This window comes from Hemitrygon akajei, chromosome 6, assembly GCF_048418815.1.
Source record: "Hemitrygon akajei chromosome 6, sHemAka1.3, whole genome shotgun sequence".
Lineage (NCBI taxonomy): Eukaryota > Metazoa > Chordata > Chondrichthyes > Myliobatiformes > Dasyatidae > Hemitrygon > Hemitrygon akajei.
Window position 1 is genome coordinate 35,424,639 of NC_133129.1, and position 14,066 is coordinate 35,438,704.

Here is a 14,066-nt window from a genome sequence, read left to right on the forward strand (position 1 = left end):
GGTGAGAGGTAAATGTGATTGGTGCAGATGGATATTTCCATGCTTACAACTATCAAGTCAAGTCACTTTTTATTGTCATTTCGACCATAACTGCTAGTACAGTACACAGTAAAAACGAGACTGAGTTTTTCAGGACGATGGTGCTACATGAAACAGTACAAAAACTAGACTGAACTATGTAAAAACAACACAGAAAAAAACTACACTAGACTACAGACCTACCCAGGACTGCATGAAGTGCACAAAACAGTGCAGGCATTACAATAAATAATAAACAAGACAATAGGCACAGTAGAGGGCAGTAAGCTGATGTCAGTCCAGGCTCTGAGTATTGAGGAGTCTGATGGCTTGGGGGAGGAAACTGTTACATAGTCTGGTCGTGAGAGCCTGAATGATTCAGTGCCTTTTCCCAGACGACAGGAGGGAGAAGAGTTTGTATGAGGGGTGCATGGGGTCCTTCATAATGCTGTTTGTTTTGCGGATGCAGCATGTAGTGTAAACGTCTGTAATGGCGGGAAGAGAGACCTCAATGATCTTCTCAGCTGACCTCACTATCCGCTGCAGGGTCTTGCGATCCAAGATGGTGCAATTTCCAAACCAGGCAGTGATGCAGCTGCTCAGGATGCTCTCAATCCAACCCCTGTAGAATGTGATGAGAACGGGGGGGTGGGAGATGGACTTTCCTCAGCCTTTGCAAAAAGTAAAGACACTGCTGGGTTTTCTTTGCTATGGAGCTGGTATTGAGGGACCAGGTGAGATTCTCTACTAGGTGAACACCAAGAAATTTGGTGCTCTTAACGATCTCTACTGAGGAGCCGTCAATGTTCAGCGGGGAGTGGACGCTCCGCGCCCTCCTGAAGTCAACAATCATCTCTTTTGTTTTGTTCACATTCAGAGACAGGTTGTTGGCTCTGCACTGGTCCATTAGCCGCTCCCCCTCCTCTCTGTATGCTGACTCGTCCTTGCTGATGATGATAGTTCTGCCTATCCATAATGGCATGTCAGTTGCAGGATAGGCAATTGATTTACATTTTTAACATGCATTCTGCTCATTAACTATGACTACGTTTGGTATGTTGTGAACTGCTGCAGAACAATAGTGTTCCTACTGTGTAAAGTAATGATTACTCCGCTTGTAGGATTTTATCATTTCCCATAATGATTTGGGCAGCATTTAGCATGAGACTGCTGCAGCTCAGGGTATTATGGAGTTCAGAATTCAATTCCGGTGAGGAGTTTGCACATTTTCCCCATGACCACGTGGATTTTCTCCAGGTGCTTTGGATTCCTCCCACAGTCCAAAGATGTACTAGTTAGTCAGTTAATTGGTTGTTGTAAATTGTGTGATAAGGCTAGGGTTAAAAAGGTGGGTTACGGGGCCAGAAGGGCCTGCTCCATGCTGTGACTCAAAAAAAAATGGGCATCTTTATAGCTGCTTCTCTGAAATTTTCGACTTTATGGATCTGGATTTGTGGGAAGCTTGTAACTTTTCAAAGTTCATTTTGCTTAGAAAGGTTGAAAGATTACAGGAGAAATCTCGAACTCTCTTGTTTGTATTAATTCGAATAACTTCTTGTAAGGGCAGGAGTAGCACTTGTCACAATTGCAGGGATAAATGCCAGGAGGGAGATCTGTTGGAGAGGGATGAGTGAACAAAGGGAGTCAGGTAGAGAGCAAATGATCCCCGTGGAAAGCAGGTGGGGTGCGCGGAATGTGCCTACTGATAGGATCCTGTCGGTTGGGGTGAGAGACAACATATGGGAAATGGAGGAGATGCAGGCGAGGGCAGCATTAATAATGGTGGAAGGGAAAAACTATTATCTGAAAAGTGAGGACATCTCAGATGTTCTGAGATGGAGAGCCTCATTCTGAGAACAGATGCGTTGGAGTGAGAGAAGGGAATAGTATTTTTATAAGTTACAGAGTGGAAAGAGGTGCAAAAAAGATTACGTAGAGCCAATGTAAAGAATGGTGGTAGATGATCTATCTTCAACAATGGAGTCCAAAAGATCAAGGAAGGGAAGAGAGGTGTCAGAGATGGGCCAAGTAAATTTAAGGGCAAGATGGAAGTTGGAGGCAAACTTGATGAAATTGCTGAGCTCAGCATGGGTGCAGGAAGCGGCAACAATGCAGTCAATGAGAAGGGAGCATTACCAGCATAGTCTTGGAACATAAGAGTTCTTAACATTTCCAACAAAATGCAGGCATAACTGGGGTTTGAACTTAGCTTTATTTCAATAATTTCTTAAGGCAAAGGGGATTACTTTGCCTCACTTAACAGAAGTTTTTGTTTAACTGTGGCTACATTTTAGTCAGCTTCATCTTGGGTATTAGCCACCGTAGTATCCAAGACATCTTCAAGGAGCAGTACCTCAAAAGTTGTCGTCCATTATAAAAGATCCCTATGGCGCAGGGCATGCCCTCTTATTGTTACCCTCAGGAAGAAGGTACAGAAGTCTGAAGGCAAAATACTCAGCGATTCAGGAACAGCTGTGTCTCCTCTGCCATATTTTGTTATAGAAAATAAATTGGCATGGATAGTGCACGATATTGGCTGACAGGCAGGAGGCAGCGAGTGGGAATAAAAGGGGCCTTTTCTGTTTGGCTGCCGGTGACCAGTGGTGTTCCTCTGGGTCAGTATTGGGACGACTACTTTTCACATTGTCAATGATTTGAATAATGGAATCGATGGGTTTGTGGCAAAGTTTGTGAATGATTCAGTAGGTAGTACTGAGGAAGCAATGCGATTGCAGCAGGACCTAGACAAATTGGAAGAATGGGCAAAAAAGTGGCAAGTGGAATACAGTGTTCTGAAATGTATGATAATGCGTTTTGGTAAAAGGAACAAAAGAGCAAAGTATTGGGGAGAAGGTTCAAACATCAGAGGTGCAGAGGGACTTGAGAATCCTCATGCAAGACTCACAGTAGGTTAATTTACAGGTTGAGTCTGTGGTAAAGAAGGCAAATGCAATGTTGGTATCTATTTCAAGGGGAATAAAATATAAAATCAGGCAGATGATGCTGAGCCTTTACAAGACACTAGTCATGCCGCACTTGAAGCATTGCCAACGGTTTTGGGCCCCCTATCTCAGAAAGGATGTGTTGTCATTGGAGAGAGTCCAGAGGAGGTTCATGAGGATAATTCCAAGAATGCAGGGGTTAACATGTGAGGAGGGTTTGACAGCTTTGGGCCTGTACTTGCTGGAATTTGGAAGAATGCGGGGGCGGGGTGATCCTTTTGAAGCCTGCCGAATATTGAAAGCACTAGATAGGGTGGATGTGGAGAGGATGTTTCTTATGGTGGGGGCATCCAGAACTAGAGGGCACAACTTCAAAATTAAAGGACAACTGTTTAGAACAGAGGTAAGGAGGAAATTTTTAAGCCAAAGAGTAGTGAATCTGACACTGATTGCAGTGGAGGCCAAGTCCATGGTATATTTCATGCAGAAGTTGATTGTTTTCTGTTTGGTCAGGGCATCAAACGATATGACGAGAAGGCGGGTGTATGGGGTCAACTGGGATCCGGGATCAGCCACAATGAAGTGGCGGAGCAAGCTAAAGTGACCTTATTCTGCTCCCATGTCTTGTAGTTGTATCTCCCTTCTCTTGTGTCTCCATACCTTTGACTGTTCAATTAAAGAAAAAAATGCTGAGAAAGTATGCTTGAATAAAATTCTAACTATTGCCATCCACCTTCAGAATTTTAGAGATTTTCTAGTTATGCAGGAAAGTCTCAGAGGTGCTTGTAGCAAAAGGCTGTCTCATTCTCCATAAGCTGGTGACCGTAATTATAAATCTGAACTGTGTGATCCCTGCACATTTAAATTCTTGTTACTGACTTACTCAGCCACTGTGCAGCAGCGTATTTTTTTTAAATTGCAGAGTAAATTGCATCCATATTGCTCAACTGTAGAGTCCTACTTGCTGGTGTTTTTAAGTGTTAGGGATAATATTTTTGATAAAATTCAAAAAGAAAGCTTTGATTTGAAGTATAATAATGATCCCGCATACTTATTTTTGTTTTCCAGAAAAGATTAAAGAAGAACCTTGCATTAAGAAAAAAGCAGTCGAAGAAGAAAAAACCATTGCATTTCCTTCATTGTCTGAATCTACTGGAAATGGCAGCCAGGATGTCGATCCCAATAAAATTCCAGGTCTGGATGGTTTTCCTGACAGTGAGCCAGCAGATCCTTTGCCTGAACCTCAGGTGCAGGTTCCAGCCTGTCCTGCACCATCCACTGACTCAAATCAAAAAGAGGTCCAGCAAATCCCAAAAGAAAATGAAGTAAAGAAAGTTAGCACACCTGCACAGGTTCCAGTTACTCATCAGCAAACACTGCCGCATCGTTCTGAATCTCCGGCGCAGATTAAGAACTTCTCGCCTAATGCTGTGGAGGCTAAGCCGGCTGTTCATTTAGATGTTGTTGATCGCCCTGTCCCTGTGACAAATTCCCAGAAGGCAGCACAGCCATCTGTTTCACAGAGTTGCAAGTCCCCCATTACGGTGATCAATTTAACTCCTGAAGCTATAAAAGAGAAGCAAACATTTTACAACAAACTCTACAAAGCTATAGCATGGAAGCTGGTGTCAGCTGGTGGTTTCAGCAATGAAATTAACCATTTAACTATTTTGAGTAACTGCATACAGTCAAACAAGGAAACACTTGAAAGTGTCTGTGTTCCCTTGAAAGATATATCTGAGCTGCATTTACCACAAAGCTCTGCCCGTGAAGGAATTGTTTGTGAATTACGGTGTAAATCTGTTTATTTAGCTACAGGATATGGTAAATGCAAAGTGACTGCCAAGGATATGGCTGCTAAGGAGGCTGTGAAATTATTTTTGAAACACAAGGTTACAGTGAAGACTTGTAAAAGAAAATTCAAAGGAAATGAAATTGAGGATTTAGTACTTTTGAGTGATGACATACATCGGTTAAACTTAGCTCCTGCGTTAATGAATCCTTTAGAATCTTCTACAAGGTAAATCTACTTGTAAATGTTATTTCAATGAGTTAATTGGAAATATTTTATATATATGAATACATATTAAAAATTTGAAATCCATTTGTTACTTGATTGTAAAAGCGAGACACTGCAGTTAAATTTATTATTTGAAATTCTGTTAACACCAGATTAAAGCTGCATTGCCCGACAGTTTCTCAAATCGATAGAAATACCCAAGTAAGATTATTTTTAGGTTGTTGTTATAAATCTATTATTCTGTCAATAAACATTGGTCTTGAAATACTCTTCAAATTGTTGTAATTTTCCCATTGCTACCGATTGTTCTAAAGGAAAAACACAAAAGCATAGCTCTAGCAAATACAATAAGACCGCAAAAATCTTTCCATCTGTAAGTCAGGCTAGGGTACATTTTTAAACTAGCTTTACAGAAGTTAAAATGTTGTATAATTTTATGTTCCAAACTCATCACTGTAATAGAGTTGCTTTATTTAAACATGATTGTGATTTTAGTGTGGATTGGAATTGATCACAGGCAATCAAAACTGGTAGATAATTTTTATTGATATAAAAAAAATCCAATTTAAATGCCTACTTTTCTAAAATGACATTCAAGATAGTCAAATCAGTGTGGGAAGAAAAGTGATGAAATCTGCATCTTGAGATAGGAGAGCACTATGCTTTATTCCCAAATTTGAATAGCTTTATCTGGTTCTCAGATGCACACCTCCACCAGTTAGTGTAGAAGTAGTATTCATATCATTTTTATTGTCCTGATTTTCTAGTCTTTTTAAAACGTATTGTGAAAATGTGTGCTCTATCTCCGTTTAAAGTAATGTTGCATACAATTCAGTTTTAAGTACAGTCCCAATTACTTTAATACTTTGCACATTTCTTTCTTTGCTATTTATAATTTTCTGCTTTGGTCATAATGTAAATATCTTGCCCTCTGCTCTTATCTAGATTTAACTCATCTATCTAATAGAGATGAATATTTATAAAAGGATCAGGGAGGCATGAGTGGTGAACGATAGGAAGTGTATTGAATCCAAAATAATGTTTTAATTAATGATCCAATGCAATGGTCTTTTCATTAGGTTTCAAGAATCTGAATGATATGGTTTAAAATTTTTAGAATCTACAATTGGCATGATTTGCATTTGGTTCCAGGCTTTTCGGCCTTAATACTGGTGTGTATAGACAGTACCAACGTGTTATAAGATAAACTGAGCTGTAGATAATAAAGACACGATTGCCATTGTTGCAGCCCAGTCACACATTAGAAACTCAGTTTTAATGTAATATTTTTGACTGTTTCTTTAATCCTGATCAGATACTGGATGGATATTTAACAGAGGTTCCATTATATTGTAATGAGTATGTGAAATTTGTATTATCTCCTTGGATTTATGGAAATCAGTAATACTTCATTAATTTATTTGTTTAGAATGTAATAATTAGAAAAGTGGTTTTATGAAGATTAATTGCAGATGATAGACAATGTTTCATTCATTGTATGCAAGTTAAAGGTATTTGTTTTCTCCTGTGATACATGTAAACCAGATCTAATCATTAGATTGCATCTAAATATATGTCAAGGAATCCACAATTATTAACTCAAAGGATGCTAATTAGTTCTGAATTTTATTGGAATTTATTGGTAATTATCTTATTTTGCCTGTGCTCCAAACTCCTAAATCTGAGAATATCTCTACCCTATCAAATAATTTCCTAATTTTTATATCAAATCATCCGTTGGTCTCTGTTTCACTAGAGAAAAGCACGCAATCTTGCAACACACAAAATGTTGGAGAAATTCAGCAGGTCAGGCAGTGCGTTTAGGGCTGAGACCCTTCCAAGACTTGATTTTTTTTCATTTTAGATACAGCCTCTGTGTTCTAGAATCAGAATCAGGTAACCTGTTTTGTTCAGGTGAGTTATGGATCTGTGCTTTAAAATTCCTTTGCTTTTCCACTTTTAGGCACTTTCTGAGTGGCTTCCTTATTCTTCCTACCAAAATATATTGCCTCAAAAACATGTTTCAACAGCAATTCTATATGTTACTTTTCGCCCTCCGATATTACTGCATAAATTTGGTGGTGTCCGCAAATTTGAGTTCTCTTCCAATTCTGAATTTGTGAACAATGCTGTTCTATGCACTGATTATCTCTTTTACCACTTTCCCATGTCTTCCTACCATGAATGAATATCATGTAGATGAGTAATGTCTCTTAAAATGAAGTAAGATTGTAGTTAATGGATTAACCTAATCTTCTGACTCAAATGCAAATGATATGCTTTAGAAATGAGATGGTCAAGCTTTATTTGTTTTAATTTTCATTCAAGTTGATTTCAATGAAAAATGCTCCACTGAGCATATTTTTAAAACAGAAATAATGGCCAGAAGTAGTTGGATTAGGGTCATCACTATTTCAGAAAAAGTTTGGTTGCATTGTGTCTGTAAAATAACAAGGACCCGACAGTATTAATTTTTCTTCAGAAATGGTGTTTTCAGAATTCTATGCTAAATACATTTGACTGTTAACCTCCTAAAAATGGGTTTTGATCTTTAATCCGGAAACAACACATACCAGTATCTGCTTTTATGTTTTGCCTAAACGTATCTAAAAGTAAAGCCTATTATATTGATATGTTGCTATTCCGGGTTCAGATGGAGTGTGTATATTGAATAGCAATGATTCATCTTTTGTGGCTTGCTGAGAAATTTAAATCAAAGTTGAAATTATAGATAGTGCGAATAGCAAATCGCTTTTGTGTGTGCTATAACAACCAACCAACATAACTCAGCCCTTGTTACATTGAATCCCTTTTCTGACCTTTTTCATTTGAACAGCATAAAGTTGATATTAGAAAAATAAGGCCAAACAAATGGTTGCCACCCATGAGAGCAATACTTAATGGCCAACACCATTGAAGACCTACACAAATGTGCAAATCAAATCATGAGTGGGCTGCTTTTTAAAAAGTTGCAGTGTTACACCTTCAGTTGGGGTCAGATGTAGTTTATTTGGCAGTGCTTTTCCTATTTAGTTTCTGTCCCTTTCCGCTGAGAAATGAAGGAAGTGCTACACTTTTGTATTTTGTATGTCAGTGCAGATTGGTTGTAACTAAATGTTAAGGATAATCAAAAAATATAAACTGCAAATGCTGGAAAACTGAAATAACAAACATAGAAAATGGCACTGGGAAAGATTAGAAAAGTTGGCTTTAAGTTGCAGAGAGGGTGGGAGAGAGTAAAGGCACGGTGTTCATGGGGCAAATAGAAGGGCAAAATGTAAAGAAATGAATAAAATCTATGAAATAATCTGAATGAAGATACAAGTAAACGAGTTGAAAAATGCAGAGCTGTAAAGCTTGTCCATCTGTGTTAATAGAATTTTTTTAAAAAACTGAAGCAATATCACAGAAGGATTGACAGATGGGCTACCCAGTTAAGAGTTTTATTTCTAGTTATTATTACGTGGCACTTTGTGGAAGGTTGCTCTCAAATCATTCGGGGAAAGAAAAAAATAATAATTGCAAAATTTCTTAACTTTGATGTTAGTTCACCTAATATTAAGGTTTGTATCCTGACAATGAATCTTTAGCTAAAGCATTAATCTCAAATAAATTCTTCAAAAAATTATGAATACTTTTTTCTTATGCTCATGGTGTACTAGCAGTGTAAGTTAATAGTTCAAGTACTTTGTTGTATTGTTGTTTAGTCCAGGACTAAGGTAATATGAGAAAGAATATTGTCAAAATTATATTTCATGATGCAAATTTGTGTCCCCACCACCACCACCATTTAATGTAATCAGCTAACTGCTTTTTGAAATGTTAAAAATGTAATAACAGTGTAGAGGCCTGCCTTGCTATATTCTAACAACTAATGTAAATGAGCATGAAGGTAAGGCTAGTCTAGAATAGCAGACAAAATTAGGTTTTCTCCTTTTTCGGTTTAGTACATTTTTGTTTTAGATTGAGTGGCCAGCAATTTCTAAACTGTTATCTTGCATGTTTGAAAGCACTAATGGTCCATAATGGATTCTGATCCTATCATAAAGGAGTTAATTATATTTCTGGCACAGACAGCTTCCTGTTCATTCAGGACAAATTCTTTCCTCGGTTTGTTCTTTGCTTTCTTGCTGTTACTTGGCGTTGAGCATGACTTGCTTTTACTCCAGTTTTGGATATTCTTAAATTATGGATAGATCCTTTGTGGAATTCACAGGTAGAGCACGAGAATCTTGATGGGGTGGGTGGATAGTTTGTGAGGTGGTGCCACCATTTCCACTGGACCTCTACATATTGCCAATAATGGGATTACAAGTTCACTCCTAGACTAAGTGCTGCGCCTTGATTTTGAGTGGTGGTGGACCTAGGATTCCCACAGCTTCGCAAGAATTTTACACCCTTTCAAAGAGCATCTTTGTTGTATTTCATCTTCCTTCTTCATAATTCATTACTGTGACAATGCTTGGGGTAGAGTACCAGTATTGGGAGTATGAAGTTGGGCATTCAGTAAATAAATAAATAGATTTAAATGATATGACGGAACTAGCTGAGCATAATAATGCCGTGATGCCATTGCTTGACAGGGTACATTGACTTTGGTTCACTTATCTCGCCAATACATTTGACACACTAGAAGCTCTCATTTTTGAAGGTTATTTGTACTGAATTGATATCAATATCTGGCAATATATTTTTTAAACAAAAACTACTGATGCGTTGTTATCTACTACAATATTGTGAGTTCAATTGTTTTGGCTGTAATCTATTACAGAGTTGTAAATGTAACCTAACAGTTTTTAATGCTAGGTTTGGTGTGGAACTTTCTAAACTGCTTTATATGTTTATGTAAATTGATTTCTAAAATGATATATTTGTATAAAACAAAAGCATCCATTCTTTTTGTTTTGTACCCTTTTAATAAAACATTTTCTTCTTTCTTTTGTGTTTCCTGATGTAGTGTTGAGTTTTTCTTTATTATTTGTGTATTATAAATTTATTCTTGCAGAAAGGAAGATGCATCAAAGCACTTCATATGAAAGAAAATAAAGAAAAAATGGTCAAACTTCCCAAGGAATTGAAATGCGTCTGACAGGTCAAGCTGAATCAGTGGAGGGCGACAGAGTTGACTGAGGGCTCTGATTTTAAATATCAAGTCTTATTTTGCCCCCTTTGAAGCTGATTGCTTCAAACTTTTGCTTTAGAGTGGAATAGGCCAAAGGACAGATTTGAAAATTTAAGATGAGGCTCATGAAATATGCTGAGAAACCAGAATGTCTTTGACTACTAGAAAATACAGATGGACTGAGATTGATCTAAATAAAATAGTGATGGAATTTTCTATATAAATATACAAATATTGTATATTTCAGAACATATTATTTGAATGGTAATTGATTAGTTTACGGAAACCATTGTGGCTTTCTGGAAGTGGACCACAAAAATATGCAGGCAGAAATGGCTGGTTTTATGGTGAAGGTTTCTATTAAAATTGGACCTGATGATGGAAACATTAATGGTTAAAGTGATAATGTGAGGTTTTGGAGACAGTAATCATAACTCTTAAGTTGCAAGGTAATTATTATGGAAAGAAATAAAGATAGTCTAGTAATTCTGGTGCTAAATTGGAGAAGAAGATTTCAATATATTTAGAGACAGCCTGGCAATAGTAGACTAGGAAAACCTGCAAGTCATTCACAAGTAGACTAATGAGAATTCAGAGCCAAAGCTTTCTCAAAGGAGTTAAAGTTAAGGGCAGCAATTCCAAAGAACCCTGGTTGTCAAGGTATTTTGAGCAGAGGATAAAGGAAGCTTATGGAAGATATAATGAACTGAAACTTGGGAAAAATATGAAGTATCACTGGTGGACAAGATTAAGTAAATCCCCATGGCATTTCATAATTACACTCAATAGCTGCTTCATTAGGTACATGTACATTAATGCAAATAGGTAAAAAGCTGATGTGATAGCAACTCAATGTTTAAAAGGCATGCAGACATGGCCAAGAGGTTCATTTGTTAAAACGATGGAATGAAGAAATGTGATTTAAGTGACTTTGACCGTGGAATGATGTTTGGTTTGAGCATCATAGAAATTGCTTATTTGGGATTTCCCCACACAACAGTTCCTCGATTTTATAGAAAATTGTGCGATTTTTAAAAAAACATCGAATGAGTAGTATTCTGTGGGCAAAATACCTTGTTAATGAGAGAGGTCAGGGGAGAACGGCCAGACTGGAGAAGGTGAGAGTAACTCAAATAACCATGTGTTACAGCAATAGTGTGAAGAACAGCATTTCTGAACCCACAACACGTGGAATCTCGAAGTGGATAGGCTACAACAGTAGAAAAGTAAAAGAATGGGATTTCACTCCCATTCCTAATAAAATGGTCACCTAAGTATATTGTCAAGAGTGGCCCATTAGGGAAAACAGAAGTCAGTAAGATCTTGAATACTTCTAAGGAACAGTTGAACTCAGTGAGGGACTGCAATTCTAGAATAAATCATTAAAATGCAAGTACTGTATTAGATATCTCAGTGGGCTTAACTACACAGAAAAACTCAAAAATCCTCCGTATTTTACTCATGCAAACTTGGTCTCTACTTAGATCGCAGTCTTTTAGAATCATCGGCGTGCGTGACTCCAAACTTTACCCACATTCAAATCTATTTGCCAAGTTTTTGCCCACTCTACCTATTTGTATGTTGCAGAATCCAAATATCCACATTGCGACCTTTCTGACACTGGCAAACTGGATACCTATATTCTGCCCTCTCCAATTTTACTAACATAAATAGTAAAATGCAAGAGGCCAAGGATTAGAATCATAGAGCAATACAGAATGATACAGGCTCTCTTCGGCCCAATGGGTCCAGTTCGACCCAACTTCTTGCATTCTGTCAATATCCCTCTCAGTCCCAGCCCGCTACGTATCTGTCCAGGTGATTCTTAAAAAGTACAATTACACCTGCCTCGACCACTTCTGCCAGCTCGTTCCATATACTCACTACTCTGTGTGTGTGTGTGTGGGGGGGGGGGGGGGGGGGGCGGGGGGGAGATAACTTTATTAGGGTAGTTTTAGTCTACCCTGGCCTGGGGAAAAGGCTGTTAGCAACCAAATTAACCATGTCTTCCATTATTTTTTTATATAAAAATCTATAAGGTTGGCTCATTTTCTTACGTTTCCAAGGATAAAGACTTAGCCTGGTCAACCTCAACTATAATCCAGGCCCTCTGGTCCTGGCATCAACCTCGTAAACATTTTCTGTGCTCTTTCCAGTTTAACCACATCTTTCATGTAACAGGGTGACCACAACTGAACTCAATACTCCAATTACTTATGCTACTGCAACATACTGTGAAATATCAATTCCTGAACTCAGTGCACTAATGAAGGCTACTACGCACCTCCGTCCGCTAAAAACGGAACTTTCCGGTGGCCAAGCATTTGAGTTCCGATCCCTATTCCGGTTTTGACATGTCGGTCCATGGCCTCCTGTTGTGTCAAGATAAGCTCACTCTCAAGGTGAAGCAGCAACACCTTATATTCCGTCTGGGTAGCCTCCAACATGATGGCATGAATATCGATTTCTCCTTTCGGTACAAAAAATTCCTCCCTTCTTCTATTCCTCACTCTGGCTTCTTACCTCTTCTCACCTCCCCTGGGTATCCTCCTCATTTCTTTTCTCCCATGGTCCACTCTCCTCTCCTATCAGATTCCTTAATCTCCAGTCCTTTACCTTTCCTACCCATCTGACTTTACCTATCACCTTCTAACTATCCTCCTTCCCCTCTCCCCACTTTTTTATTCTGGCGTCTTCCCCCTTCCTTTCCAGTACTGAAGAAGGGTCGCGGCCCAGAACATTGACTGTTTATTAATTTCCACAGATGATGCCTGACTTGCTGAATTCCTCCAGCATTTTGTGTGTCACTATGCTCAAATCCTTTTTTTCACTACCTGTGACGCCCCTTTCAACCAGCTATGTACTTATACCCCTAGGTCTCTCTGTGCCGTTACACTCCCTACCATTCATACTATAAAATCTAGCTTAGTTTGACTTTTCAAAATGCATCGTTTCACACAGCTGTATGCCACCATGGGAGCTGCTTCCTAGAAGAGTAACGGTCTCTGCCTGCCATTAACAAAAGAAAACCTGCAGATGCTGGAAATTCAAGCAACACTCACATAAAATGCTGAATGAACTCAGCAGGATAGGCAGCATCTATGGAAAAAGAGTTAATAGTCGGTGTTTCCTACCGAGACCCTTCACTTGTCAACTTCTATTCATTTATTATCACGTAGTTAGGGTCTCGGCCAGAAACCTCGACTGTACTCCTTTCCATAGATGCCGCCTAGCCTGCTGAGTAGAGTTCCTCCAGCACTTTGTGTGTGTTACATACTTGGATTTCCAGCATCTGCAGATTTTCTCTCATTTTTCCCCTTGTCAGCGTTCGTTTCAGCTGCTGACTGGTTAACTGTTTCCAAATGCGGTTAAGAATTTGTTTTGCTGCCGGCGGCTCTAATTAGCATAATTTATTCATAACTAAAGTTTTCTATTTCATATATTCCCTTAGTGGATGAATAAATGCATCAGAGAACCTATTTTATAAGCGTTATTGATTCAATTAGCATCCTTTTTCACGACTCCGTTACAATAGTCGTCCTAAAGTTAAAGTGGTTCTGATGTTGGTGGTATTTATACTGCTGGGCACGAAAGTACGGTGTCAGAGCATTCTGAAGACCTGCTTTCTAGGCTACCCACTGGGAACGAGTTTCTCTAAACTGCCTAGGGGAAAGTCCCTGGACCCGACGGGCAGCGAGTGCCCACCCGTAAGGGGCGAGTAGCTGTGCATACAACCCAATGCTCGCTCGCAATTGGCGCTAAGACGTCCCCGGACTGAGCGCGCGAGAACGCACCAGCACTTGTCACAGCCAATAGTTACGCAGGTAATGTACCGAGCATGCGTACATCAACAAGACGGGGCTCATTCTCAGGATGCTTCACACTTTTGTCAAACCGCCCGATGATCCGGCAGCTGGAACTCAGCCCGGAAGAGCCCGAGCGCAGTGCGCAAGCGTCGATGGAG

At 39.0% G+C, this 14,066-nt stretch overlaps 1 protein-coding gene across 1 annotated transcript in view; it reads left to right on the forward strand.

Moving 5' to 3' along the window:
- The window catches only part of cdkn2aip (CDKN2A interacting protein), a 30,768-nt gene extending 20,852 nt beyond the window's left edge, over window positions 1-9,916 (forward strand). The window contains exon 3 of the mRNA XM_073048075.1: window positions 4,029-9,916. Coding sequence (XP_072904176.1) covers window positions 4,029-4,984 — 956 coding nt within the window. The 3' untranslated portion in view covers window positions 4,985-9,916. The remainder of the gene's footprint in view (window positions 1-4,028) is intronic.
- Window positions 9,917-14,066: the final 4,150 nt, after the last annotated feature.